The sequence below is a fragment of the Agelaius phoeniceus genome, chromosome 3, assembly GCF_051311805.1.
Source record: "Agelaius phoeniceus isolate bAgePho1 chromosome 3, bAgePho1.hap1, whole genome shotgun sequence".
In the NCBI taxonomy this organism is placed as follows: domain Eukaryota; kingdom Metazoa; phylum Chordata; class Aves; order Passeriformes; family Icteridae; genus Agelaius; species Agelaius phoeniceus.
This window is the reverse complement of record NC_135267.1, coordinates 109,423,248-109,450,115: the sequence shown is the minus strand read 5'-3', so window position 1 is coordinate 109,450,115 and position 26,868 is coordinate 109,423,248. Positions and strand designations below refer to the sequence as shown.

At 45.4% G+C, this 26,868-nt stretch overlaps 2 protein-coding genes and 1 long non-coding RNA gene across 4 annotated transcripts in view; 2 read left to right on the top strand and 1 right to left on the bottom strand.

The window, feature by feature from the left end:
• The window catches only part of LIN9 (lin-9 DREAM MuvB core complex component), a 45,433-nt gene extending 40,693 nt beyond the window's left edge, over window positions 1–4,740 (top strand). For both annotated transcript variants that reach the window (XM_077176130.1, XM_054629559.2), the window contains exons 13-15: window positions 638–820; window positions 905–1,002; window positions 2,301–4,740. In XM_077176130.1, coding sequence (XP_077032245.1) covers window positions 638–820; window positions 905–1,002; window positions 2,301–2,406 — 387 coding nt within the window. In that variant the 3' untranslated portion in view covers window positions 2,407–4,740. The remainder of the gene's footprint in view (window positions 1–637; window positions 821–904; window positions 1,003–2,300) is intronic.
• A 988-nt stretch (window positions 4,741–5,728) lies between these two features.
• Window positions 5,729–7,008, bottom strand: MIXL1 (Mix paired-like homeobox). The gene is made up of 2 exons (XM_054630482.2): window positions 6,597–7,008; window positions 5,729–6,519 (listed from the first exon to the last, which is right to left on the bottom strand). Exons 1-2 carry the CDS (start codon window positions 6,882–6,884, stop codon window positions 6,115–6,117), a joined length of 693 nt encoding a protein of 230 aa, XP_054486457.1. The 5' UTR covers window positions 6,885–7,008; the 3' UTR covers window positions 5,729–6,114.
• Window positions 7,009–15,555: 8,547 nt separating this feature from the next.
• On the top strand, window positions 15,556–18,986 carry LOC143693641 (uncharacterized). The gene is made up of 2 exons (XR_013181561.1): window positions 15,556–17,407; window positions 17,794–18,986. It is a non-coding gene; the product is annotated as an uncharacterized LOC143693641 (long non-coding RNA).
• Window positions 18,987–26,868: the final 7,882 nt, after the last annotated feature.

Genomic DNA, 26,868 nt, shown 5'->3' with positions numbered 1-26,868 from the left:
TTGCTCAACCTAATTAGAAAACTGAATTTTCTGGGAATAGGAGGTGGGTGGGGGTCACACTGAAATGAAACTCTTGGTAGCTGTGTTGGATTCCTTCTCTGGAATTTGAGCTGCCTTTGAGCAACACTTCTCCTGATACCAGTGGCCTGCTCTTAAGTAGACATATGTAGGGGGATAGAATAGAAGAAAATAAAGATAGAGTAGAAAGTAATCTCAGCCCTAAGGAGTTGCAGCTGGGCCAATGATCAAAGATTGGGAGCAGGCCTGACTTTACCAGGCCACAGCTGTAAGCAGTGAGAAGAAGATGCTATAAAAGAGAGGGGTGGCTGGGTGAGAAGGGCACTGGAGTCAGTTGGCTGCTTTGTGAGAAGAAAGAGTCAGTGCTCTGAGGAGCTGCCCACGAGAAACACCAAGGAGGTCTGGAACTTTTGTGATCAGAAGGCAGCAGTATGGAACCCCTGCAATGAGATGACAAAATTGGTGACCCCGATGTGATTCAGGGCAACAGACGTACATAAAGAAAAAACAACACTGTGTACTGTACACACACAAACTGTCTTTGAAATCATCTCATTTCACACATCCACCAAATGCAAAGGACACCTTCATTGTTAATTTCTCCCCTTCATATCTGCAGCTTGCTCCTGACCAGGGTCTCCAGCCGGCTGACCAGCCCACGGATCTGAGGCGCAGGTGTGAGGAGGAAGCTCAGGAGGTCGTCAGACAAGCCAATACCTTGTCAACAGGACAGCTCTGTGTGGAGAGTGAAAATTTAACTGATCTTATCTCCAGACTTACAGCAATATTACTGCAAATTAAGGTAAAAAGTTTGCACAAAATAGCTTCTCCTGTACAATACTTATGTGCCGAACTGTGAGAACATTTTTGTTTTCTTCTTCTACAGTGTCTAGCAGAAGGAGGTGATCTGAATTCCTTTGAATTTAAATCACTAACAGATTCATTAAATGACATTAAGAATTCAATAGACTCCTCAAATATCAGGTATTACTTTTTGAATATTTAATTCTTAATTACATGCTTTGTGATAGTTCTGACTGTATTTTAGAGGTGAACATTGATTATAATTAAGGGGTTTAATCTGGTAACTTCTAGTTATAGGAGGGGTCCCATCTAAAAGGGGGGCTTCTTAAAGTGATTGTGAAATGAGCAGTTTTCTGTTTGAACCTATCAGTGAAGTAAAAAAAAACCTATCATGTTAAAAGTTAAAAAGGGCTAAATGGATGCAGCAACAACTAGACTTTCTTGTTCTTTAGTCATTTATGACAACTAAAAACTTATTTTAGAACATTGTCAGATTTTGAAATCTCACTAGTACTACAAGTATTTTAAACCAGAGAACAGTACAATTTCAGTATTTTTTTAGCATACTCAACCTCTTGTCTGTAAATATCAAAAGGTGGCATATGAGACAATTAGAGGTTCTGAGCAGCTTCCATTGGCAAGATTTTAAGCTAAGAAACAGAAGAGCAGCCATATTGTGCCAGATCAAAGGCTAGTCTAGTCTAGATGGGCCATTTTTCAACAGTTGTCACAGGCAGCTGCCTGAGGAGGCATCATAAAAATAGCAAGAATGTGGTAGCAAGAGAGTAGTGATACTTGTCTGGAGTACCCTGCAGCCTCCAGCAATTTGTGACAAGCATTATATGCTGTTAAATTATGTCATTTAGAAAATAAATCTAAATGCTAAGTGGGTTTTTTTTTAATATCCTCACTACTTGTATTGCTACATAATAATGGGAGGCTGTACATATGAATTTTTAAATTTTTTTCCCAAACATAGTAGGATGATTTCAATATAGTTATTGAGAACTACTGTTTTATAGCAATTTTCATTAGGAAAAACAAAACCAAACCTCAGACATTAGTGAAACTTCTTTATAATCAACCCTGCAAATTGCATATTGGAATTGATTCAAGTAAAGGTTGATGTACCCAGCAAAGAAAGTGATGGTGTTTCCATTTCATGGGAACATGTGTTCCATTTCACTTATTTTGGCCATTTTAGCATCTCTTCATAATATTTTAATTTCACTAACTCTGGTCATACTAGAACCTTACTTTAAGTGTTTAAGTCAGTGACTCTTGATTTCTGGCAGCTGTTTGTGCAAGTTGTGTTTTCCCATACTTCTCTGTCAAGTTGCATTTGTCTGTACTGCTCTCTGATTCACCTAGATGTGGCTAGGCTCACATCTTGATTTTTCACTGTAGAGATATTCAGACATAACTCCTACATATGGGGTTCAACATTTCTTACTTTTGTTCTTTTTCTCTTCCCATAGTTGTTTTCAGAATAACGTTGAGATCCACGTTGCACATATTCAGAGTGGTCTGAGCCAGATGGGAAACTTACATGCTTTTGCAGCCAATAACACCAACAGAGACTGAAAACTTCCTTTCAAGTGTACAGCAAGTAGTTCTGGAAAATCTTCTTCCTTTCTATAGGCTTCACCAAATACCCTAACTGCCAGAAGACAAGGGAAGAGAAAACCTCTCAGAAAGGACCCTTTTAAATATATTATATCTGCTTCTTAAGGAAACCAGCGTTACATTAGATTTCTCCATTTGTTATTCACATGCAGTAGTTTTGCTAACTGGTAATCTCTTAGTAATTGCATTGATTATAGTAAACTTGAAAGCATACTTTCATATAATTTGAACTTGGTTTTTAAAAGTTCAGATGAATTCTGCACACCTCTTGCTGTTGGATCTCCTGGTATGTTAGAAGTGCTGAAGAGGAAATGGCTGGAGTTAGTAGGCACATGGCAGGTCTTTGTTGTGTAAAGCTCCACCTCTGTGTAGCTCTTCAGAGCTGCCAGCTCAGCCCTTGGGAAGCCCTGGCCTAAGGAAGCAGCAGCAGGATACAGCCAGCAAACATAAGCTGTAAACTGGAGGATGTTGGGCAGGTCTGTCGATCAGTCAATGTCTTGTTGGAACTCTTAATTTATCATAACTTATAGAAGGAGTCTAATGAAGGAATATAAAAATGGAACTGTTAACTTTCCAGAAAGAGATTGGTTATGGCTTTTTGCCTGCACACGGGACAAAAGAAGTGTTTTAGGTGGTATTTTATATAAGTGACTGGTTAAACTTACTGTTTTTCCAAATTCTTGTTTGTTTTGCACAAGTTTTAAATTAGATTACTGGTTATTCAACAATACCCACCATATATAAATATGAAGATTTTTATAATTACAGATAACCAGTGAGGTAAACTGCAAAAATAAGAAGTGATAGCCTGCCTATACCTTTTGGAATGTTAATCTTGTAAAAAGTGTGTATTGGTTTGTTTAAATAGTCTTGTAAAGCTTCTGTGTAATGAATTGTTTCCAGATATGGATTTTCAGAGATAGCTGTAGAGATGTTTTTGATTCTTTTAGATGCCTCATTAAATAAGGTCTTTTATATGTTAATGTATAAAGAATATGTAAACAGGATTATTTTCAATTTTAAAATTTTGTATAGTTTAAAGACGCTTCTGTATTCTGTGTTGGTATTGTGCCACTGCAAAACTTTAGTGCAGAGTTTATATTTAGCTAAATTTGTTCTGTTAATTAAGAGAAATGCATAAATCTTTTATTCTCAATGAAATTTGTAACTGAATAAATTGACCTATGAGAGTTGATATATTTCACAAAAATGCAAAATTTTTTGCAGATGGTCTCAGGTCATTTTTTAAGAGAAGCTAATTGCTGAAAATGAAATATTATGAGGATGTGGTGAGTAGCTGTTTTAAAAGGTATTTTAAAAATTTACAAGGGATACTATAAAATAATGATAAACACTAATTTAGCTGAGTTACCCAGGAAAACCTACCTCTCATAATGCAATAGAACATCACAGTGGTCCCTGCAGTTGCTTTTGTAATTATATCACTCATTATTTTGTGGTGTTACCATCTGTTTGATAAAGAAGACAGAAAGGAGTCCTCTGCCACCACCCTTTTCATGTAAACAGAGAAAGGTGCCAAAGCCTAATTTAAGGTCCATAAGTTTAGTCAGGCAGGAAGGAATCTGCTCTACAGCTAACTCAGGAAGAAGGAACCATCCCCTGGCCCCCCTAAACTCAGGTGTCTGCTGCTCCCTCTGCTCTGATCCTGTCCTGCTGTTGGGACTCAAGCTCAGCATGTGCACTGGCTGCTTGTGAGGAGCAGGACTTCCAGTAGGAAACACCAGGAGGGTCCCTGGGCCCTGTTGATGGCAAACATCCCAAATGAGGGGGAGACAAGTTGTAGCTACCAGAGGATTTAGGAACCTGCTTTTCATGGCAAACCTTTATCCTACTGGACACAGAATAACCTCCACACTGCAATCTCTGATTCCTTGGGTATGATGGTTTTTACATGTGGACACTTAAATGTGCTCTCCAGCATGTTCTCTGTTGTTGTAGGTTTTTTATTTATTGGAGGGTAGTATATCATAGAAAGATCTGTCATTTGTGATTAGCCATTTACCTTCACATGTCATTTACCCCACTCATGTAGGCAATGTGAATATACACATCTTTTCTTTTCTTTGAGAGGCTGCATTTCTCCTTGCTTACTGATGTGTAGGGTCAGAGTTAATGTTGAATCTTGGTGACAGTAACAAATCCAACTGCTTTTACTGAGTCTGCCCCAAGCATAGCAGGAGTCTCAAGAGCTCACTGCAACTAACCATACATGAAGTCTGCAGAGCAAGTTACTTTGATTTATTATAATCAGTAAACTTGAATTTACCCTGAGCCCCCAGGAAACCATGGGGGGCTCATTTTCTGTCTCTTCCTGCAAGTGCTTCACTCCTGGGGCTTGCCTGATCCCCAGCATAGCACCCAAGTCCATGTGGGACAGATGGTGCCTCTCAGGTAGGTTGGTTGGTTTTTGGTGCATGTTTTTTTTCAAGGATAGCTCTGGGGTTTTTTTGATGGAGAGTACTAATCAACAACCCTGCCATGCCACTTCACCTTGCAGTCCAAGCAGCGTTCAGCTGTCCCAGATCTCACAGCACAGGTATGTTACAGGGTGGCACTGAGGGATTTTGTGCACTGGTAACCTTATTCTGTGGGGCATGATTCCTGGTACAGGGTATTTCATTTTTCCTGTGCTTCTGGAATTTGGGTGCTTTTCCATAATTTATAACTCACTCTGCTAGGCTCTGAAGTACTGTTTTGTAAGCAGGAAGAATTTGTCTTATGTTCAAAATACGTACAGAGTAATGTATCCTTTCTCAATAAATTGAATTAGAGGAGAGATTCTGTTGTTACTGCTTTTGCTGTTCTCAGTGCAGAGCCATTCAGCCCATGAGTGATCATGTGAACAGCTTCTGAGTAGTCCCTGCCTACTGCTAAAGCACGCATACAGTGTCCACACAATACTGCCATTTCTCTTAATTTAACATTATCCTTGCCTTAAGTGGCAGACTGGAGGCTTTTGTCTGAGCACTTGAGATCTGGGGCTTTGTATTACTTAAGCCAGACATTCCCATTTTCATTTAGGGATGGGGGTGTTTGTTTAGGGCAGATTTAAGACAAATACTGACAGAGAAAGTTTAAGGCAGTTTCTGTAACCTGTCCTTTGGGCCCCTTAGGTCTGTTATCAACATCTGAACTGCAGCTGTAGCTCTCCAGGACCTGGGAGGAGAACCTGCAGCTGGGATCTCTACCACTCCTCTACCCCCCACCATCAGCCAAGGTAAGAAACCTTGCCCCTGCACCGGGTACACACACAAGCAGATCAAAAATGTAAACCTTTATTTTCTTTTCCTTGGTCAAAAAACCCCGACAGACCACATTTTTTTACGACAAGCCCCCATCCCCAAAACACAGTGGATTTGGGTTAGCTTTTTGGTTAAAAGACGGTTAAATAGATACACTAAACATGATACAAGAAAGCTTTAAATACAGTGTAAAAAGATGCCCTCAGCTGATGGAGCCGACCCGTATCATTCTTAAATAAATAGGTACAATCAGTTACTAGCAGATAAAGTGCAACAGTGGCAGAGCAGCAGTGAGGTAGCGCGGTGTGTGACTGCTCCCCGCCCGAGCAGCGGGACGGGCTCCGGCGGGAGGGCTCAACCCGCCCGGTTACCCCCTTCGGGGCCGGTCCCGCCGCGGCGGCGCTCACAGGGCGCGGAAAGCGCCGAGCGCGTTCTCCTCCCACTCCGAGCCCGACTCCGAGTATCCGCTGGTGTCCTCGGCGTCCGACACGGGCGAGTACTGCCCGCAGAAGGCGCGGGCCGGCGGGAAGGGGCCGGCGGCGCTCCCCGCGAACGGGCCGGGCTCGGCCCCACCGGGCGGGAAGCCCTCGAAGCCGGGGCCGGGGGGGAAGCCGGCGGCGGGCGGCCACGCGTAGGGGGCCGAGCCGTCCTCCGTGCGGGCGGCCGCGGAGAGGGCGCAGCGGGGCCGCTGCGGGGCGCGCAGGGCAGCGAAGCGGGGCGGCCGCGGGCAGCCCGGCGGCGCGGCGGGGCCGGGGCGGGGAGGGCCCCGCTGGCGGCGGGACTTGGCGCGGCGGTTCTGGAACCACACCTGGGGAGAGAGGGCGGCGGTGAGCGCGGCGGGGCGGCCCCGGCGGCATCGGGCGCGGCACGGCCGGCGCCCCTCACCTGGATGCGGGACTCGGGGATCTGCGTGGCGTCGGCCAGTTTCTCCCGCAGGTAGATGTCGGGGTACATGGTGTCCTGGAAAACCAGCTCCAGCGTCTCCAGCTGCGCCGCCGTGAAGCTCGTCCGCTTCCGACGCTGCGAGGCCGCCGGCGCCCCCTCGGACGGCTCGGCCGGGGGAAGCGCCCTGAGGGCGGGCGAGGCCGGGCCGGGCCCGCCGCCCCCCGCCCACCTGCCCGCGGGGAAGGCGGGCGGCTCCGCCGGGGGCTCCCCGAAGCGCAGCGCGGCCATGGCAGCGGCGAGGAGGCCGCCGGACGGCCGGCCGAGCTTTATAGCCGGGGAGGGGGCTCGGCAGGGGCGGGGGTTCGAGGGGGCGGCCCGGCCCCGCGGGAAGGTGAGCGCCGGGCTCCCCGCCGGCCCCGTGCCCCAGGGTGCCGGTGGGGTGCCCGGCTGGGGCGGCCCCTGCCTTGCCCAGCCCGGAGGAGTCAGTGATGCCCTAAGCGTGCCTGACGGGGGTGGGTGATGGCTGGCAGCCCTCGGCTCCCCGCCCGAACCATAGACAGCAGGAGGGAGAAGGGAGCGGGCTTTGCATCCGCACGCAAAACAGCTGGGTGTTGGGAGATTGGCACCCCGGAGAGGACCAGAACAGCGGCTGGGTTGTTTCTAATACAATGTCTGGGCTGGTCGGGTTATAGAGTTCATTCGCTTATGGAGGTAGTTCTCTCGAGCAGCTGACTGCTTTGGCAAGTAATGGATCGTGCAGGGTGTGAGACATAAAGCAAACAGGAGTTATCTCTTCCCCGTGGTCACGACTGCTCCGCTTGCAGTGCTTCACTGCCAGCTGTGCGGGTGGCGTACAGATTCCTGCTGCTGCAAAAACATCTCCTTCTTTTTCAGATGCAAGTTAAATGCACCTGGAGAGCTATAGCAGAGGCAGACATCGGTGTCATCACCTTTTCCACCACTTGCTAATGCCTTTACACATCACACTGGCACATCCCGTGTGCTTCTGCCAAAACTGATTCCCAGACGAGAGGTCTTGTGCTGGAACGCTGCCTGCACACCCCAACAACACCAAGGCACTTAAAATGGTTTGTTCTTATATTACTTTTTACAACTGTCTCCCAAGAAAAACTACTTTGTACAGAAAATCATGTTAAAATTGTTAAAAGCTGTTTTTGGAAGTTTTGTTCCTAAAACATTTGTACCTTTGTGCTTTTATGTGTGCAGCAGTCCAGATGCTTTCATGACTGAAGTTTCTAGGTTGTTCCCAAAATCGTGGGCTGTAGCCTGCAGACAGGAGTCAGACCCATGAGACTTCAACAATGTTCTCAGTTAGCAGTGTAACGAGAGGGCACAGTGGTGAGAAAGGGCACAGGTGAGTGGGGCTCCAGAAAGCACAGACAGCATTATTTAAGGTTTTTAGTGAAAAACTCATTGAATCACTCTGCAGATTGCTTGCAGATTTAGAAGATGCCACAGGTGGCAGCAAAAGAGAATTATTCCAGGCTATATTTACATGATTAATGTTTTATTGTATTTTACATCAAATAATGTGTAAAACATAGCAGAGGTTTATTTTCTGAAGGATTTAATCCTGCTTGGAATTATACCATTATAAGAATATAGTTTCTATGATTTGGTTAAGGTTGATTAAGGCTGCCAGATAGAAAGAGCAGGTTTTTGGGGGAATGTGTTTTTTCACACACATACATGTGTTTTTCTTTCAGCAGCAGCCAGGGCTTAAGGAGCTGCTGGCACCACAGGCCCCCCACTGCTCACTCCTGTCCTGATGCCTTCCCTTTAGCTGAGCATGTGTCAGTCCACACAGTGTGCTCAGGGAATTAACCCAAGTTAAATTAACTGCACAGTAACAACAGCTGGGGTTGGTTAGTTGGGGTTTTTCAATCCAGATCTGGGATTCCTGCCTTTGAGTTACCAGTGCCCCCAGGATGGCTGTACAAGTGAGAGAACAGTGCTAGATGGAGCAGGAGGGAAATGAGGGGATCCCATCTGGGGTGCTTCTACCTGGATCTGATTCTGAGCTAGCAGAGAACAAAACTGACACAGACTGCCCAGGAGCATGGTGGTTTTCAGTGTCAGACTTCCCACTGAGACAACTGTCAATGTATATTGAACAGATACTCAGGAAAGAGTGAGTACTGGGAGCTAATAGACCTGTTCCCAACTCATAATCTGGAAATGGGCTGACTCTTTGATCTCTGGCTGCTGTGACATCCTTCAGACCAAAAGCCTCCTCGGTTGCCTTGCCCTTTATGGTTCCAGAGGTGTTCCAACAGCTGTCTTGTGACAGCAGCTGACACACTTCCCTTGGTGAGGAAAAGAACAGCAAGGCTTCCCAGGCCTGAAAACTTTCATTGGGAGATGCAGATGTAACAATTATAGACTTTTAAAAAAAGTCTACATTGTTACAATGAAAGTAAAATAACTTCCACACCCTACATTTTGTGGCATTCCACGTTGTCCGTGGATGCAGTGTGACCCGTGGCTCTGGCCCTGTGGAATAGGAACCTCTGTGTGAGTGAATTGTGGGCAAAACCCTTGGTGCAGCCCAGGATTGCACACACAGGCCCCAGGCTGTGGGGTTCCCACTCAGACTCTTCATTACCTGGCTGCAGACAGTTGTATTTTCTAGCAGATGTGCCTGTGAGTGGATGAGACTGCTCTGAGCAGGTCAGGCTCTGCTGCCTGTCTGCAGGTGCTGACTTCTGTTTACTTCTAGTCTGCCTCAGTTTCCCTGTCTGGGCTGGCTGGCTATTACCAGCATGTAATATATGTAATGTATATGTAATATATCACCTGTATCTTGGTGATGAGTTCCTTTCTGCTTACCAGTGGTATGTGCTTTTGGAAAAGCAGAGCAATTCTGGAGCAAAACCAGAGCCCAGGAATTATATTACTGCTCAGAGCATCACACACTAATTTTTGTCAGTGGAATCCTTGTGGCCACCCTTCTGTATTGGCATGGTTTGAAACAGGTCTAAGATTGAATAAAAGCAAGGGGGTAGTACTGATTGTAAAGGAGTGTGCTGTTAGGTGGACAGCAGAACAGGAGGCTTCTGCCTCCTCCCAGGCAAACAGGATGACATGAAAGACAGCTCCTTGCTTCCTTCTGGCAGTTCTCTCCCCTCCCAATGCTGGCATACTTCTCCACAGCTCCCACAGACAATCATCCCATGATGTCCCAAAAGCTGTGGGGTAGTGCAGTGTGCCTCCTGCAGCAAGGAAAATGTGCTGTGTCTGGATTCAGTGGAGTTTCCCTTCTCTGACAAGTAGTTTTCCATCCTGCTGTGCCCCTTGTAGGCTGACAAAGAAGTTTCTGATGCCTTGTAGGTGCCAACATCAGCATGGGAGTCAAACCCAGGTAAGGGCTGGAAGCATTTAGAAGACATTCAGTTTTGTCCTTTCCTGTTTTCAGACTTGCTTTTATTTGTGTCCCACCAAGGTAAAAAGAAGGATTTTATGTCTTCCCTCAAGAAGCAGAGGATGTGACAGAAGTCCAGAAGTGGCTTGCTTTTTGAAATTAAGATGGCAAAAACTGAGAGAGCTATCTCTAAGGGAAAAGCAGACTGCCTTGTGTTGATATGAAAAATTACAGGCTGCTTCAGAAGCTGTTTACATTGATCTTCACTCTGTTTGTCAGGAGAGAAACTTCTGGTGCTTTTGTCTGTGCTGGGAGTGTCCCAGCACTGAGGCATCTGTGCCAAGAGGACTCACAACACAAAATGTGCCTCTGCCTGCAATAAAACAGTTCTAAGCTTCAGCTGGAGAACATGGTCTCACATCACTGCTGCCAGCTCTGAGCATCCAGCAAGGGTAAGACAGATTGTGAAACTTCAAGGTTGTGGAGCAGCAGGGGGAGATGGGCCCTGTGGTGAGTTTTCCAGCTAGCTGCTCTTCAGCCTTTTGCATGTCAGGCTGGGGATGTTCTCTCAGGCTCTTGGTGCTACAAAGTCATCTTTTAAATGTGCAGTTGAAGATGCTGCTGTATGTGGCTTGAGGAACTGGAGCTTGGGAAGCACCCCAGAATGCAGTGTGACATGCAGTCATGGCTTTGCTGACAAGACAAACACACCCCTTGAAATAACCAACATGTGAGCAGTTCTGCTGCTCAGTCCTGGAGGGAATGGGACACCTGGGGTTTTGCCATGCAGTGATTTGTAACCAGCTGTGCAGCCTTGGCTCTGTTCAAACTCCTCTGGCTTGTCAGATGTCACATCACCTTATTCCTTCTGGGACTCTGCAGGGACACAGTTTGTGCACAGTCTTTTGTCATTCCAGCAAGGTTTATTGTTTTTTTCTTTTTGGTGCCTGTCTTCAGCATGAATTCTCTGGTCACTAAACCTGAGACTGAAGTTTTTAGAAGTGGAGATTTAGCAGTCTCTTGTCAACCTGAGTAAATTTGCAAAGATTTGGTATCCTGGAGATCTTAATTTCTACATCAGTTTTAATTGAAATTGGCCAAAAAGTTCAAATCTCATCACAGAATCATAGAAAGGTTTGGGTTGGAAAGGACCTTAAAAAATCATCTAGTTCCAATGCCACACCCATGAGCAGGGACACCTTCCACCAGACCAGGTTGATCAGAGCCCCATCCAACCTGGCCTTGAGCACTTCCAGGATGGGGCATCCACAGCTTCTCTTGGCAACCTGTGCCAGGGCCTCACCACCCTCACAGTGAAGAATTTTTTCCTAATACTTAATCTAAACCTCAAATCTCAGTTTGAAGCCATTCACCCTTCTCCTGTTATGACATGCCCTTGCAAAAAGTCCCTCTCCATGTATTAGGACACTGACCAAAAAATAAGGACAGTGGTCACACAAACCTGATTTCATTAATTTAGAGAAATTTTAAGAAAAAATAAAACCATGTTTTTGCTGCTAAGACTTAAGGTTAACTATCCCTGGATAGCTTGTCTCTGAAGAAGCAATCCCTGGATAATTATCCTACAAATTAAATTAATTGTAGTCCAGACACATTTTTATGGTTGCATATATAACTACATTTGCTCCAGAGTTTCTGCTGGCAGGAAAATACCATATAATTTCCAGCTTCTCTAGCAGGGCCCTGATAGCAAAAATTGTTAATGCATGCTAGGCTTAGGTTTTGAGGTTTTTTTCATTCTGCCTAAGAGGAAATCTTTATATGAATACTTAATTTCCCTTTGATTGCTTCTAGTCATTGTGACAAAGCTCTTTACAACCTCAAAATGCTTTTAGGGGTTTATCAGGTCTTCCCAATGTGCAGACACAAGATCTATATATTGAAGCCCATCCCAGCTTTTAGGTAGAGTTCTGAGATCTTACAATGATGTCATGTTTTTAATTTAGAGTTGTCATTTTTCTAGTCCTCACAGCTTTAATGAGGAAGAGCTTGAGCAGGGTGGGCTGTGTATAATCCTCACTCTGGTGTGGTTTGCAGATGCCTTGAAATAAATTCTTGGAAGGCCTAAGCTGCCTGTCCATTGTGGATATTCAGCTGTGTCCCTGCCAGAGTCCTGTGCAGGGAAGAGGGGGCTTGCCTTGCTGCTCAGCCCAGGGAGGGTGTTCAGCTCCAGCTGGGACACAGTGAGGGGGACACAGCCAGGTCAGAAATGGGGCTTGGCCATGCTCCAGGCTGTCCCAGTGGGTGTCCAGGTGCCTGAGCACTGGGGAGTGAAAGGGAGGTGATGCTGTCCGTGTCCTGAGCGTGTCCTTGACCAAGGGGCTGGGCTGAACCCCGTTCAGCACTTCTGTCCTGGTACAAAAGGTACATTGGGCACATCCCCAGTGTGATGGAGAACCAGAACAATGTCAGAGCCTGGTGATAGCAATCCCCAGCACAGGTTATTTCAGATCACCAGGCTTGCCCAGCAGCTCTGTGCACAGACAGAGGGTTAAAATAAATGCAATGTGACAAGAGGTTATGTTCTCTCTGAAAGATGCCTGCCTTGCTTGGCTCAGACCTGAGCCAATAGATGCCAATAGATAGACAATCTATTTTCCTTTGAAAATTCAGCTGTGTCCCCTTGGCTTTGGCCATGAGGAACTAATAGTGTGTTGTGACTTTAGCCCTGTGCTTAGGAGGGGGATGTGACTTGGTGGGGTGAGCCATTTCCTGAGAGGTGTGAGACATGACTTCAAGACCTGCTGGTGCCGTTCGTGTATTGTGCTCCGAGGAGTTGATAAGAGCCTCAGACACACTGAGAGCCTTGGAGGAAGCGCTGGTGGAGGTGGGGAGGCGCAAAAACCCAGAGAATGCATATGAAAAGATCAAGGGGCTGTATTTGCTAAATCCCAGCAGCCACAGATCTGGGGCAAGGTGCCCAGGTTCAGAGAGGACCCAGACACAGCAACAGGGCAAAAGCAGAGTATGTCTGATGGCTGGCAGCTGGCTCCCTACCGTCAGAGTGAGAGGAAGATTCAGGATTTAGGAGTGGAAGGGAGATAAGAGCAAATGGTGGGGGTGGGAAGAGGGAAAGGGCAATAGGGTGGAAGCTACCTGGAGATAGGAGGGCCTGGCTGAAAGAGCATGGGACGTTTAGTGTTGAATTTAAATATACTTAAACCTCAGCTTAACTTTAGGCTTTGAGATACCCTGAGAGTGGCAGGGTGCATGTACCTGACCCTCACTGATGCTTCTGCTGTGAGGGGACAGTCCCACCAAGTTTGCTGTGGCAGCAAACCCTAGGCATAAATAAATCCTTGTTGCAATTTCTGTGTGCCTTCTCTGATTTTACATGTATGTTTAAATTGTGAGAGAACCTAAAGCTTCTCTTTAATAGAATTTACTGTATTGCTTTGCTTACTCATATGCTCTGAACAAGGTCATTCCCAACTTCTAGAGATATTTTCCTTAATGAAGATTTGCTGAGAACTGTTGGTCCAGGTGGTTGTGTATACAAAATAACAGCATTATCCAAACTCCCAAGAATGTTTAATTAATTTACTGTGAAAGCAAAGGAGTATATTTGCAGATGAACAAAAAAAAAAAAAATAAAAGGAAGAAGATAAGAACAGAAGAGCTAAGGAAAAAGACAGGACCATGTTTTCCTCCTTTTTATTCAGCACCTACTTAGGAGAGGCAGCCTGCCAGGGTGCAGCCAGAATATACACACAGAGTAGGGCAGGCAGGGTGATGGATAGCAAAGAGGCCACATTCTCCACAACAGCACTGGATAACAGCATGAAAAACTCCAAACAGTCCCCTCTCTTCCCTTTTCAGGCTCCTTAGCCTTAGCAAGCAGTGTTAGGGCATTGTTTTCTACCTTTTCTTGGCAGGCTCTTAAACCCTTATCATCATCCCCTGCATGTGGTAAGTTCTTCTACTCCAACTTAACAAATGAGTCACAAGAGTCTCTGTTTCTGTCTTGCAATGTTTGGTATCTGAAAGCATCAGCTGCTGAAATGGATGGATTTTTATGTAAATGTTTGTTTGTTTGTTTGTTTGTTTGTTACAGCTTGTGTCTCATGGTTATTGAGAAAAGGATCCAAATGTGAAGCAAGTTTTGCTCCAATGGTTCAAAACCAGAAGACGATGCACAGAACCAGAACTGGTATGGTTGGATGCTTGTTACAATATGAACACAAACCCATGGTCTTTCTCTGCCCTTGGCTGCCCTGGTGCTATTAAAATCAACCAAGTTTTCCCTCTCTGAGTAGGACTGCCTGGTGAAATCCTTCATCTGGCTTCCCTGTGCTTCCCTGCTGCTTCTCAGGCATGTGCCAAGGTCAGTGCTCTGGCTTCAGTCTAATCATTCATTCTAAATGTTTTCCACCCTCTTTTCTGAGCAGTTTTGGAGATGGGGGACTTTTAGTCTCACATATCATAACACTTACAACAAAACCATTTTGGTTTTGCTCTTGCATTTTTTCCTGGCCCCTTTAATTTCAAAGGTTTTCAAGCCTCTGTAAAGTTTGGAAGATTTTCAGGTTTAACATGTGGATGGAACGTGGGAAGTTTCACCTGAGCTGGGGTTTTGCAGTTGATCATGAAATCAGCAGTACCACATGATCATAGCTGGGGAGTGCAGTGGTTACTATGCCATTTGATAAAGTCATTCTCTTCAGTGCATGAATTGATTCATATTTCTTTGCTATTTAGAGTCAGATTAAAGAGAAGTGCCACACAACACACTTGGTAGGCATTATTTCTGTGGGTTATCCTGACTTTTGTGAGCCCACAGCAGTTTTCTGCTGCCTGACTCACAGAGAAGCTCCATGAATTTGCACAGATCAGTATCTCCATCCTCCTCCCCCACTATCCTGTCCCCCTGCCTCAGCCATCCCAGATAATTTGTCCAACAGAGTCCTGTGTGTTGGATCACTCCTCTGGCAAAGGCGCTCTCATGTCCCTGCCTCCAGCCTGCACCACTGCCCCCCTGGGCTGCCCTGCTCATTCCCTCACTCCCATTTTACATGACAGCTGGTTTTTCCCCTTTTATTCAAGCTCAACTCCTCTGCTTTTATTTCTGGCAGGGCTATTTTTCTATTTGAGTCTGGCTCTGTTTGCCAAGGCCACACCCTTGTCACCTCCTTATTCTGATCCCCTCCTTTGTTGACTAAAGGTCTTTCTCTCCTTCCTTTTATTGGTACTTTTATCTCTTTCTCCATTATCTTTTAGTCGCCTTGATTCTTACCCCTCTCTTTTGCATATGACCCAGCTTGTTTTACATGTTACTTGGAGGATTTAAGACTTTTCTCCTTGACAGCTTTTCTTCCCTGCCCCTGGAAGGCTCTCTGTGCTGCTGGACACGTGGCAAAGAGCAAATGCATTTATTGCTGCAGATGGGACAACTGCAATCCAAGGTGGAGAGTGACTCCAGGCTGGGGTGATCTCAGCAGATCTCTACTGCCATCTTAGCCATGCCCCACATCTTTACAAGACCACGCTTTTCCTCTTTTGCAGTCACATCTTTGCAGCTGGGATACCTCTTACCTAAGGTATTTTGAGGTAAGAGAAGGTTTAAAGGAATGCTGAGGGTTTGCTGCAGGTCTGAGTGATCAAAAAAGGGTGCAGCAGTGTCACAGTGTAGGTTTCTATTTGCAGTTCCACTGCTGCTGGCCTCTTTTGTCACTCACTGACAATGCCTGAAATGTGGCTGTAGATAAAATGTTTATGACAGTGGCTGGAGATTGCAAAGCTGGGCAGGATATCACATCTATCACAGCATCACCTGGGTGTTTTACATCGTGTGTGTCCTGGTCAGTGCCAGCATAGCAGTGTTCATGGTTTTCTGGCATTTCAAAAACACTTTGTTTCTCTCAAATTTTGCCAGGATAAGGGCAGAAGTGAGAAGATAATGAATTTTCTTTGATTAATCTCGTTTGGTTAAGCTCTCCTTCCTCTGTGCTTTGTATTTTTACCAACTACTGCAGCAAGAGTCCTGGCATAAACAAAGCAGTTCAGGATAAACAGGGAACCTGCTGCCACTAAAAATCCTAACAGACCAAGGACTGATCCTACCTGCTCACAGAGCTTGATTTTGCATCTCTTCAGCCAGATGGTGATCTTCCCTCTGGCTGCATGGAGCAGACTCCTGCTTTAGGGACCAGGATAATTCCTAAGAGCCACACAAGTGTCCAACCAAGCAAACCCCCCCCTGCATGTTGCACTCTTTCCTCATCTACGCGACCTCACCTCCTTTATTCCAAACAAGTTTTTGCATTTCAGATTTCCACAGCAGCAAGCTGCCATTAACAGTGTATGACCAAGTCTGGGCTGTCCAAACACACCCATCAAATGCCACTGTCACTGCCTGTGACCCCATTGCTGAAGAGCAGGTGTGTGGCACACTGGCCAAGACACACAGGGCTGTTCCTTGAAGGTGCCTGTTCCAGAGCTGGATTGGTGCCTGCTTCCTGCTCTCCAGGCCTTTATGTAATCTTGAAGCAGTGCAGGTTCCTTGGTCTAATCAAAGTGCAAAAGCTCCACCAGGTTCCTTTGTCTAACCAACGTGCAAAAGCTGTTTTCAGGGGGGAATCTTACTTAGGACTATGTAAAATGTGCACAGCACAAAGAGCTGCAAAAGACCAGATCATTCATTCCAGGTCTGAGTGAATTCTTTCCCTGTCCACACTTCCCAGGGCCACTTCTCAAACTCTGGCCCATGTTTTCAGCAGCTGGAGAAACCATCGACCACATCACACAAAAGTAAAGACGTATTCACTTTTTTTTTTTCCCCACAACAAAAGGAGAGCCACTCCTGTGAAATCCTCTCCAGATCTGTGGGTCCAGGTTGCTGGTTTTCTCCATGTAGGCAGGTAAAAATCATGAATTGTGAAAAAAGGAGTGATGAAGTGCTCTTTGGAGCACTTGCAAAATAGCCATAGTTTAGATAATGGAAATTTTTCTTTCTCTGGGTAGAGTTTAAGCCATTTGGGAAGTTGATTGTTGAATGTTGATATGATCAGGAAGGGGAGCATAACATAAAGAGGACAGCAACAACCCTGAGGCTGGCTGGGAGACTTGTGTGGCTGCTGGTGTCTTATGCTGAAGCAGAAATTTGTTTGACATTTTGGAAGGGGAAGGCAGTGCTGGTCAGTCCTGGCTGCTGTGCTGGGTTACCTGCTGATTCAATGGCTCTGAGGATAATGCATTTTGCAGCAGAGAGGAGGCTTGTGTCTGTGCAGTTCTCAGGAGGAATTGTGCCATCACACCCCACAAACAGCAAACAGTGCCAAGCTGTGAAAGGACTTGTATCAATAAATCTCACCTGTGATGTTTTTGGCAGGCCATCTAACCAACACCCAGGGAAGGCTCACAGACTGGTGATGCACCATCTCCTCATATTTTGCACTCTTTGCTGGTGAAGGTAGGCTGGATATCCCTGGCTTGGCCCCTTAGAGGGACTTCTGGCCAGGACAATGGGTCCCTGTAAGATGAAACAGAAGTCAAGCAAAAAGAGTAAGATATTGACATTTGCCCATGAGGTCATGTAGGATCCCAGAAAAAACCATACCTGAAAACCAAAGAGTCCTCAGTCACAGACTCAGAGAGGAGGTGCAGTGTGTATAAAGCTGTGAAAGTACCCCAGGAAACCCAGGCCATTCACATGGAGTGTGTCCAGCTACAGACTAGTAGAGATAATCAGACACACACAGGGACAGCATGGATTTAGCCATTTTGGGGGCTAGACTTGAGTCCTGGACAAGCTTCAGCTTTGTTTCAACTAACTCAGCTTTCTTATTTTCTTGACAGTGAGTACAGTGCAGAGCTCTCTCCCAAAAGCTCTGGAAGCTGCTGGTGTAGTTCAGAAAGGTGGCTGGGTGTGTGATGCTCTTCTCCAATGATTTTTACTGCACAGTAGCTTTTAGCCAGGTTCCAGCAGCATCCTGGTGGCACCAGTGATAACAGTGTAAAAGCATTTGGCCTCTTTTGGTTTGGACACTCATCCATGAGGCACTAAGACAGCTACCTACAGTGAGCTATTACAGCTGTTGGTCACTGCTGACCTGGGCCAGATTTGATGCTGAGAGGAGAGGTTTCACTCTGTCATTCTTCTCCAGAGGTTTCTGCTCCTCCTGGAAAAAAAATATTCAAGGGCATTTCTAATGGATGTAGAAAAAACAAGCAAACACATCCCCAGGCTTTTACTTCTGTGCTGGTATTGCATTGCTTCCTGTGACCCTCTCTCCTCCCAGCAATGCCTAGATTTCAGGTTGCATAGGCTGGGTGGAATATATTTTAGAACAAGACTCTATTTAGCCGTGATGTCAACTGCAGCCAACTATAAAAAGCTCAGTAATGCTCTTTGAAAGTGTAACAGCTGCTGCTCTACACAGTCCCTGGTGTATTACAAGTCCGCCCTACTTCATGTTCACACAACCAAAATAAAATACAATAGCAATCATTAAATAGTTCAAGGAATCTGGGACATAATCTCCCCAGAAACCAGGAGGAATTCAAGGTTAGACAAACTGAGTAATTTTGCACAGTTTGTTAACAGAAAGGGAATTTGCAAAATTGACTTTTACCTCCCCTTTACTATGTGCTGTCAATGATCCTTACACAGTGACAACAGAGCAGCAAACCTTCCTTTGGACAGCTCTGCTGGGTGCTGTTCACACATACAAACTGAGCATTTTCATCCTTAACTGCATTTAGTCATGTATATTTAGAAAAACAGATATGATCAGGCCAAAGTTTCCCATAAAAGCAGGAAAGGAAACAGTTGAACAAAATGTTTTTTATTAATCTAGATGAACAGACAAAAGTGAATGACTGTGGAATTATGCTAGCACTGCACACCCTCACAGTACTGGAGAGGTGGTTTTAGCTGGGTCTCTGTTAAGGACAGCCTTGAAATGCTGGATGTTGTAGTAAAGTGTTTTGGGTTTGGTTTGGCTTTGTTTTTAAATCTGAGCAATAAACATTCAGGAGTGATCCCTGCATTTCACTCTGTGGACTTGCTTCTGTTGAGGACTTTGAAAAGTCTTCCAGGCATATGTCTGCTTTACTAGAAAATGGGAAGGGCTGAGCAAGCTGCCCAGAATGATGTGCAAGTCAGTGAGTGGCAGAGCAAAAAGGTGAGCCTGGCTGTGCTTTCCCCCTTCCCCAGCTGCTGGCCTGCCATCTGGTGAGCTGACATTACCAGTGGCACATCCAATTCCATTGTCTGAAACCAATTGAGACAGCTCAAACAATATGAGTCCAGGAAGCAACAGCTACATAAAAAAGAAGGAAAGTTTCAGAAGAAAATCTCCTGAGTGCCCATTTTGCTGTAGTGGTTGCTTGAAGTCCTGCCGGGCTGAGCTGTGGCTTGGCAGGGCCCGTAGTGGGGACAGCGCCCTCCTGCCTTGCAGAGCCTCCAGCTCCTCTCTGCATCCTTGACAGGACTAAACAGTGCAAAGTGGCTGCAATGTTGCAGGCAGGGTGGTTTGGTTTGTAGTGCAGATAGGCCTTTGTAATGTGGGTGGGCAGCAGGCTGTTCCAAGGGATGTGCCAGCTCCTCTGACAGGGGTTGGGAGCAGCCCTGAGCTCACCAGTGTGTGAGGAAATGTTTGGCTGCCAGACATGGCTGTTCCCAGAGGTGACAGGAGGCTGTTCCCAGAGGTGACAGGACAGTCAGGCAATGTGAGCAATGGTCTGGCACCAGCCAAAGCCATTGGGATAGAAACATGCACACCATGGGATGGGCTTGGCAGGTCTCTGAGCACTGGCTGCAGCCAGCTCCCAGGATGGGATGTTTGATCCATGAGGGAATCAGAGGCACCCAGAAATGAAAGCAAGCAGTCTCCAGGCAGACAGAAAGCTTGGGAGGGAGCCAGGGAGCAGCCCCAGTGCCTATCCTTCCCTGACAGCTCTCTGGAAACCCCCTTGGGCTCCCCACCTTGCCAGGGCTCCTGGCTGTTCATGGTGTGAGCAGGAAAAGGACCTGGCTGGGGAGGTGGTTTCTTCTACCCACAGATAAACATGCAAACACACAGAGTATGCTTGTTTAAATAAAGTGATGCTGAAGAAAGGTGACTTGTGCCAACACACAGAGACTCATTTACATGCTACAGTGTGTAGCAATATGGTGTCAGGTAAGAGCTGGCACATTTTTCGTGTCCAGCCATGTACACATAATGGCATCACAGGGGGAGAGGAGTTGCTGTGGAATTAAAGGTTGTGTTTTCTTTAACAGCACCTAGGAAACAGGGTACTGGAAATCCTTGAACATTGAATAACTTCCCAGCCAGTGCCTCTAACAGTCTGCAGATTATTTAAGATTTTACTATATCCCTTGACAACTAAGAGCTCAGTTCTTCAGATGTTGGGCAGCCTCCATTCTAAATAGGGACAGCTGAAACTTTTCACAAAGCTTTTCTTTATCTTTGTCTGAGGATTTGTGACAACCAAGTGGCTTCCACACTTCTAGAAGTGAGACTGGTGAATTGTTGTCCATGAGCCCATTTGATTAAAGAAGAGAAAAACCAGTCCTGCAATCCTAGATGGGTGACAAGATGAAACTGTCTGTCTCATACAACAGCCATGGAAACCTTGGGCTTCTGGTGCTCTGACTCCCTGGCTATGATTTTCCACGGTGACCAAGTGATTTATTTAATCCTTTCACTTCTTCTTTGTAGTCTTGGATCTTTGAGGTGTCAGGAGGAATCATTAAACCAACTCCTGCAACACATTAGAAGGGAACATCTTGTGCTGTATCACTGGGGAATTAAAAAAAACCTACTTCCTTTCAAAACACATGTTTTTTCCCTGTAATATATTTTACAAGTTGAGGAAAAGAAGTCCTTTCAAAAAATAAAATTAAGTGAAAATTTGGACCCCTTTGCAGTGAATGTGATCCCAAAGCTAACATCTTGTTTCTTTCACATGTGGTTATAACAATTTTTCTTCTTTGGATCTTCATGACTTTCCAGCTCTTCTGAAGGATTTTTCTCCTGTCTCTTAGATGACAGTTAGAAAGATGAAAATTGTTAGATATTTTGTTGTGCATTGGATTACTTGCCTCTAAGTAAGCATTATTCTCATCAAATCAGATAATATTGGATACTGTTACTTATTTCTGTGGGATTTGGGAGTCCTAACCAGGATCAGCCCCTTCCTGACATGACCACTTAAGCCAAGGAACTGGACTATTCTCTTAAAGTAATCAACAGTGAGATAATTACGTTTTTGCACCCAAAATGTAATGAGGTGAGTTGGAACAAGTAGTCACTGACCTGCAAGTGGCATTTCACACCACAGTGATAAGGTTCAACCCTCAAAGATTGCTACTGCCCTCTTTTTGGACAGAGAGGATTAGCAAGAACCAGCTGTCTGTCATGGGCACACTACCAATGATGCCTGGAACTCCATCCAGCAAGGAATTTCCTTCCCCAGGTTTTGATCTAGAAAGAAATGTCAGTTGATGCTCTGAATATTAGAGCCTGTTCTTTATCTGGAAAATACCATTGTTTTGTTGTTGTTTAAAGGCTTGTGAAGAATTGCAGTGATGGGCACTCTGTGGAGGCCTGTAATAAAATCAACACCATGACATATTCATGTATTTTGATCCTAAAGGCTTGTCTATACCAGAGATATGTTTTTTTTGCTGTATCTCAGTGGTGTTAAAGACACACTCCTCATGCCTATGTGTGTGTAGCTACACCTAAATGAGGGCTTTTATCAGCAAAAGACCCAGTTCTTAACTCACATGATTGCACTAAGGCTCCTTGAGTGCAGCCCAGCTCATATAGATTCTGCAGGCAGAAGGACGCCAGAGAATTGCTCCTTTCATCATGACAGTGTTTTATCTCAGGGGCCAGTGCTGACATTCTCAGTGTTGTTAACCTCTGCTGCTTTAGGACTGGTGTGTAGGAGCACATCACCCCTGAATCAGGCATTCAAGTACTTCTCCCCTGGGAATGTTGTTCAGGAATCTAGCTGGTGACATGGACTGACCTTGGTTAAGCTTTTCCTTTGAGAACTATTGCCCTGTTTTTCCCACACATGCCAGCCATCCCAGACCTCACTTAACAAGGTACATTATGAGGTCCCCAGTGAATGACTTCATGATTACTTTAAATTATATGTTAATATGTTGTTCCCCTCTTCATTCAAAGGTTTCATTATATTTTAGCAAAGCATGTGAAAGGAAAATGATTCATGTATCTCTGTTCTTAAGAGAAAAATGTGTGATGTCTTCAGCAGCAATTCCTCTCAGTCATCAGCAAGATAGAGACCAGAAGGTGTGCAAATAAACTACAGACAATTTTAGCTGAAGGGGCTGGGCCAGACTATGGATGTACCAAACATGACAGTGTTGAAGTCTGGGATGGTGAAAAGTAAGGGCTTGGCAGCTTAAGCAGATCCTTCCTGCGGTTTCCTTTGCCATCTCCCTCATTCCCACTCCTCTCCTTGCAGCCTTTCACCCTGACAATTGTACTGACTCAGTTTACGGGGCTGGGCTGTGAATCAGATCTGGGAATAAAGCCAGGAGAGAGAGAGGGAGAAGAGGTATAAAAGGAAGGAGCTGCATTTCACTGCAAGCCAGTATTGCCACTGAAACCCCCTTGTACCAAACTACAGCCTTCTGCAATGATGAGGACAGGAGCCACAGCTTTTCCAAAAGGAGCATCTGTAAGCCAAGAGAAGGCATGGTTAACCAGTGCAGCCCTTACACAAACTTAGCTTTGTGATTCTTGCACTACTGGGAAAGGATGGTACTGCTTATCTCCCAAAAAGACAGCCTGCTCACAGGGAGAATGGGAAGTCCTGGCTCAGTAGTTTGTTCTGTGCTGTCCATTAGGAAACTGAACTGAAAAGGTTTTAGCTCAAAGTTTCCATTTTTGTTCACTAGCCTCACTCTCCATAATCTGCTCTGATTTTATTATTCTCAATAGGAAATAAAAAGAAATGAGAGGAGAAAAAAGGTGTGAAAAGACTATTGCCAGTCTGGTGAGTCCTGTGTGATTCTCAGCAGTTCTGCTGTGCTGTACATTTCACTCTATAGTTATTACCACTGTGAGTAACTTCGAGGCCCACAAAAGCCACAAAGGAATGGAAGTCAATAGATTTAGTCCTGCCAGCCTCTCCACTAGCAGTCCACAAATCAGCCGAGGTTGGAATTGCCTGCTGGAGTGCAGTACTACTCATACTGAACGAGGGAGATAAAAATACACTTCCTGTACTGAAAAGATGTTCATTAGAGCAGAAGAGCACAGGTAGGGAAGCAAACTGTCGAGTGATCTGACTCTGGCAGAGCAGCAGGATGGCTGGATAGGCGTGGCTGCTCTTTAGGCTGCAGTTTGGTATTGCAGCTGGGCTATGTACAAGCTGGTTTCTGCCTCTGTTTCCCACTTGCACTGCTTTCCTTATGTTGCATTTAGTGGCTGTGCAACTACAGGGAGAATCTGTTCATCTGGCTGACAACAGGAGCAAACCAACCACACCATAAAAATGAGGAGTTTTCAGCCATATCAGCCAGCTGGATCAACTCGCCCTGAAGCTGCTCCACTGGTAGATCCAGTGCAAGGGAAAGGGCAGGAAACACAGCTGGGAGCAGCAGTGCAGTGCAACCACTGTTATTTGGCATTAGCTCATGGCTGTACCTGCTGTGCCCAAAGCTCTCCCATCCTCACTTCCCTGCTCCTGGCAGCACGCTCTTGCTGCTGCCAGTGGTTTCCCAACCCCTTGGTGAACCAGGCCTGCCCTCCAAGCCAGTAGAGAACTAACCCAGCTGCTTAAAAAGGTGAAGAGGATTGCTGAGAGGCCCAACTAGCTTAAGAGCTGGCAACCAGGATGTTGATGGGAGTGTGTGGTGTAGGGCTGGGAGCAGGCCAGGGCTGCAGACATCTCATCAAACCTCATTCTCAGTTTAATTCAAAGCAGGAAAAATAACGCCAAACAACAACATAAAAACATGAGCCAGAGCTGAGCAGCTGAGAACCAGCCACATGCTCTCCACTAAAGAGTGCATCTGATAATCAGAGGAAGGGGGACAGGCTTACTGCATGCTTTTGGAAGGTGTGTTATCCTTCTGTTTGCTGAATAGGAGTGACGTGGATAGTGCCACGTGTTGCACACACAAGAGAGAGGCAGCAGGGGAAGCAGCTGTGGAGAAGTCTCCTCTCTGCCTGGCATTTCCTGTGCCACTGGATAGCTTGGAGTCTCAAAGGTAGCTACAGTTAATTTGAAAATAAAGCCAAAAAGGAAAAGGACACAGGAGGGAAGAAGCTGGCATGTAGCACAGCACAGAAAAGGATGTGTCTGGAGCTTCAGAGCTCAGGGTCAGCTGTGTGCCACCTCTGTCCTCTTTGGGAACACTAGTTGAGGTCATACCCTGCCACAGAGGTACAACTCACTTTCTGGACATGTTTGAAAAGAGCAACCATAGGTGTTCTGAATTTACATGGATAGAAATTATTCATCTGGCTGTTGGTTCACAGTTTTTTCTGGGCACATAGCCAAAATTGCAGTTGCTAATTGCATCAATTTCCCTGTTCTCTCTTCTGTAAAATCACTTCATTAGAGGAGTTGGTTAAATTCAGGAAGTGCTCCAATTCCTGGCCATATCTCATTTGGCAAAGACTTGTAGATAGATAGAAGTGCAGTGCTGCTTCTCCTGGGTCCTGTGCCTGTGCAGGGCGTGCCTGTTTACACAGCCACACCACAGCAGATGCAATCATATCAGCATGAGATAATGGAACCGGTATCGCTTCATTTATGAGGCTGAACTGCTCCCTTTATGGTCACTGGAGCTGGGACAGCTGCCTCCATGCTATGGGATGTTTGTTGTCTCTCAGAATGGGAATATTTAGTGAAGAGGGACCTTAGCACATGTATGTTTCCTCAGGAGCTGCTCGAGCATGCTGCCAATAAACCTGATTTCAGCAGGATTTGCTGACATGGCTAAAAAGGCACTGCCAAGATCCTACATCTAATTAACTTGTTCTGCACCTCATACAGTAGGTTAGAGAAACTGGTGTGAATGTCACCATAAATTACCACAGAAATGCAAGGCATTGGAGTGTGATCCTTGAGTTCAACATGTCCTGAACATCTAAAGAGTTACTGAGAACATCTGCTGTCTGTCACACGTACAGTAGGGTCACCATGAGCTCCTAAACTTTAGGAAAAGCAACAAGTAGACAAAAAAAGAGCAGTTTGGTGGTAAATGAGGTTGAGTGGTCACCAAAATGGGCAACAATGGCAGATGATAATGATGACTCTATGATTCATTCTAAGTCCTGGAAAAAGATGTTTTCCAACCTTCAAAGTCAGTTTCTATGAAATGACAGTGATCAAGAGAACTATAAGGGGAAAACAAAAATATACTCTTAGTCTGGATTGTATCAGACAAAAGCACAAATACAATTTGGTTTTCTTCATGTTTCTAGCAGAGTTGGGAGTCCACTACACTGTAACAGTGCCTCCCTGGGTGGAAAGTGTCAGACCAGCTCCTAACCAAACAGCTGATCTCTGTCCTATAAGGAAAGGCAGGCAGACAAAGAGAAAACCTTTAATTAAACCAAAAGAGCTTGAACACTTTCTTCCCTCTGGTCCTGGTTCTATTCATCCAGTACAACTCGCATGAATAGAAAACAAAGATGGTAAGAAGAGGAATAGGACTATCATATTATGGAAAAAGGTCAATCCTGTTAATACTCACAAAAGCAACCCAATTTCCAAACTTTGAGGAATTTAGTTAATCTATTAATCTGTTTTTCCTCCCAGAGATACACGTAGCCTTACCTACCAGGCACTGACTGCACTCCTTACCAGCTATGGAAGCCCTGGGCTGCCACCATAGCACTAGGGCTGGGAGTGATGGTGCCACCCAGTTTATTGAATGTAGCCATTCCTGAGAAACTGATAAAATATTCCCTGAGTGAGAGATTTGCATTTCTGAGCCCATAGCACAGTGCCAGACCCAACTGCTCAGAGATGTTCCTTTGAGATAATCAAATATTTAGCAGCTGCTGCTGCTGCAGCAAACACCTCATTAGGCCACATCTCTCAAAGTGGGGCTCTTCCTCTGTCAGACACCCCCACAGGAGTGGGGCTCCTCCAAAGGACAGCCAAAGCCACAGGAAGCACATGGGTTTCATCCAGGGCTCTCTGGAAAGAAGGGCTGGTGCTCTGGTACCAGGAAGAGTGGAAGAGCTCTTTGTTTACATGAGGCCAGTGCCCTGTGAGTGTTTTGATTCTTTACTGTACAATTTCAGTGAGTAGGTTGGTAGTTTTAACTGTCAAACATTCAGCAGCTTGAATTAAATAATTGATTTATTCTCTATAAAATTTCTAGGTTTACATTCCTTACTGGAGAGCACTGTACTTAAAGGACCAGACTCCCTCTCTGGGACTTGCATTACTTGCATTTCTTTTGTGTTTCTTTTCCCATGCAGGAGCTGCTGTTCCAAGAAATGAATGAACAATTTACTGGCTGAACTTAGCATTTTCATCTTATCTGTGAATTAAGCTAAGGGTTTTCTCCAACACATAAATTATTGGGAACTCTTTGTCATAATCATGTGGGAAATATGTCTCCATTTACAGGATTGATGAGCAATTCACTGAGGGTGTTGCAAGTCACACTGCTTGCATGCCAGGGAACAGTCAGCTCAAATAACCATCGCTGCAAATTCAAAATTTTCTTCTAGAAAAAAAGCTGTTTTTCATAATTTGTCATTATGTGATCCCAGACCAGAACTTCCTGACTCCTCCCAAGATTTAAAGTTCCATTTTTTCCTAAAATACCACCTCACAGCTGCTCCCCTTCCTACCCCTGGTGGAACTTGGGTCAGACACAGCTCTATCAGAGACACCTTGCTCTGACTCTGCAGCTGG

Coding starts and splice junctions, on each gene's coding strand:
- MIXL1 (XM_054630482.2), bottom strand. CDS start 6,884: ATGGCCGCGCTGCGCTTCGGGGAGCCCCCGGCGGAGCCGCCCGCCTTC. Junction 6,520..6,596: donor TCCCCGAGTCCCGCATCCAG/GTGAGGGGCGCC, acceptor CTCTCTCCCCAG/GTGTGGTTCCAGAACCGCCG.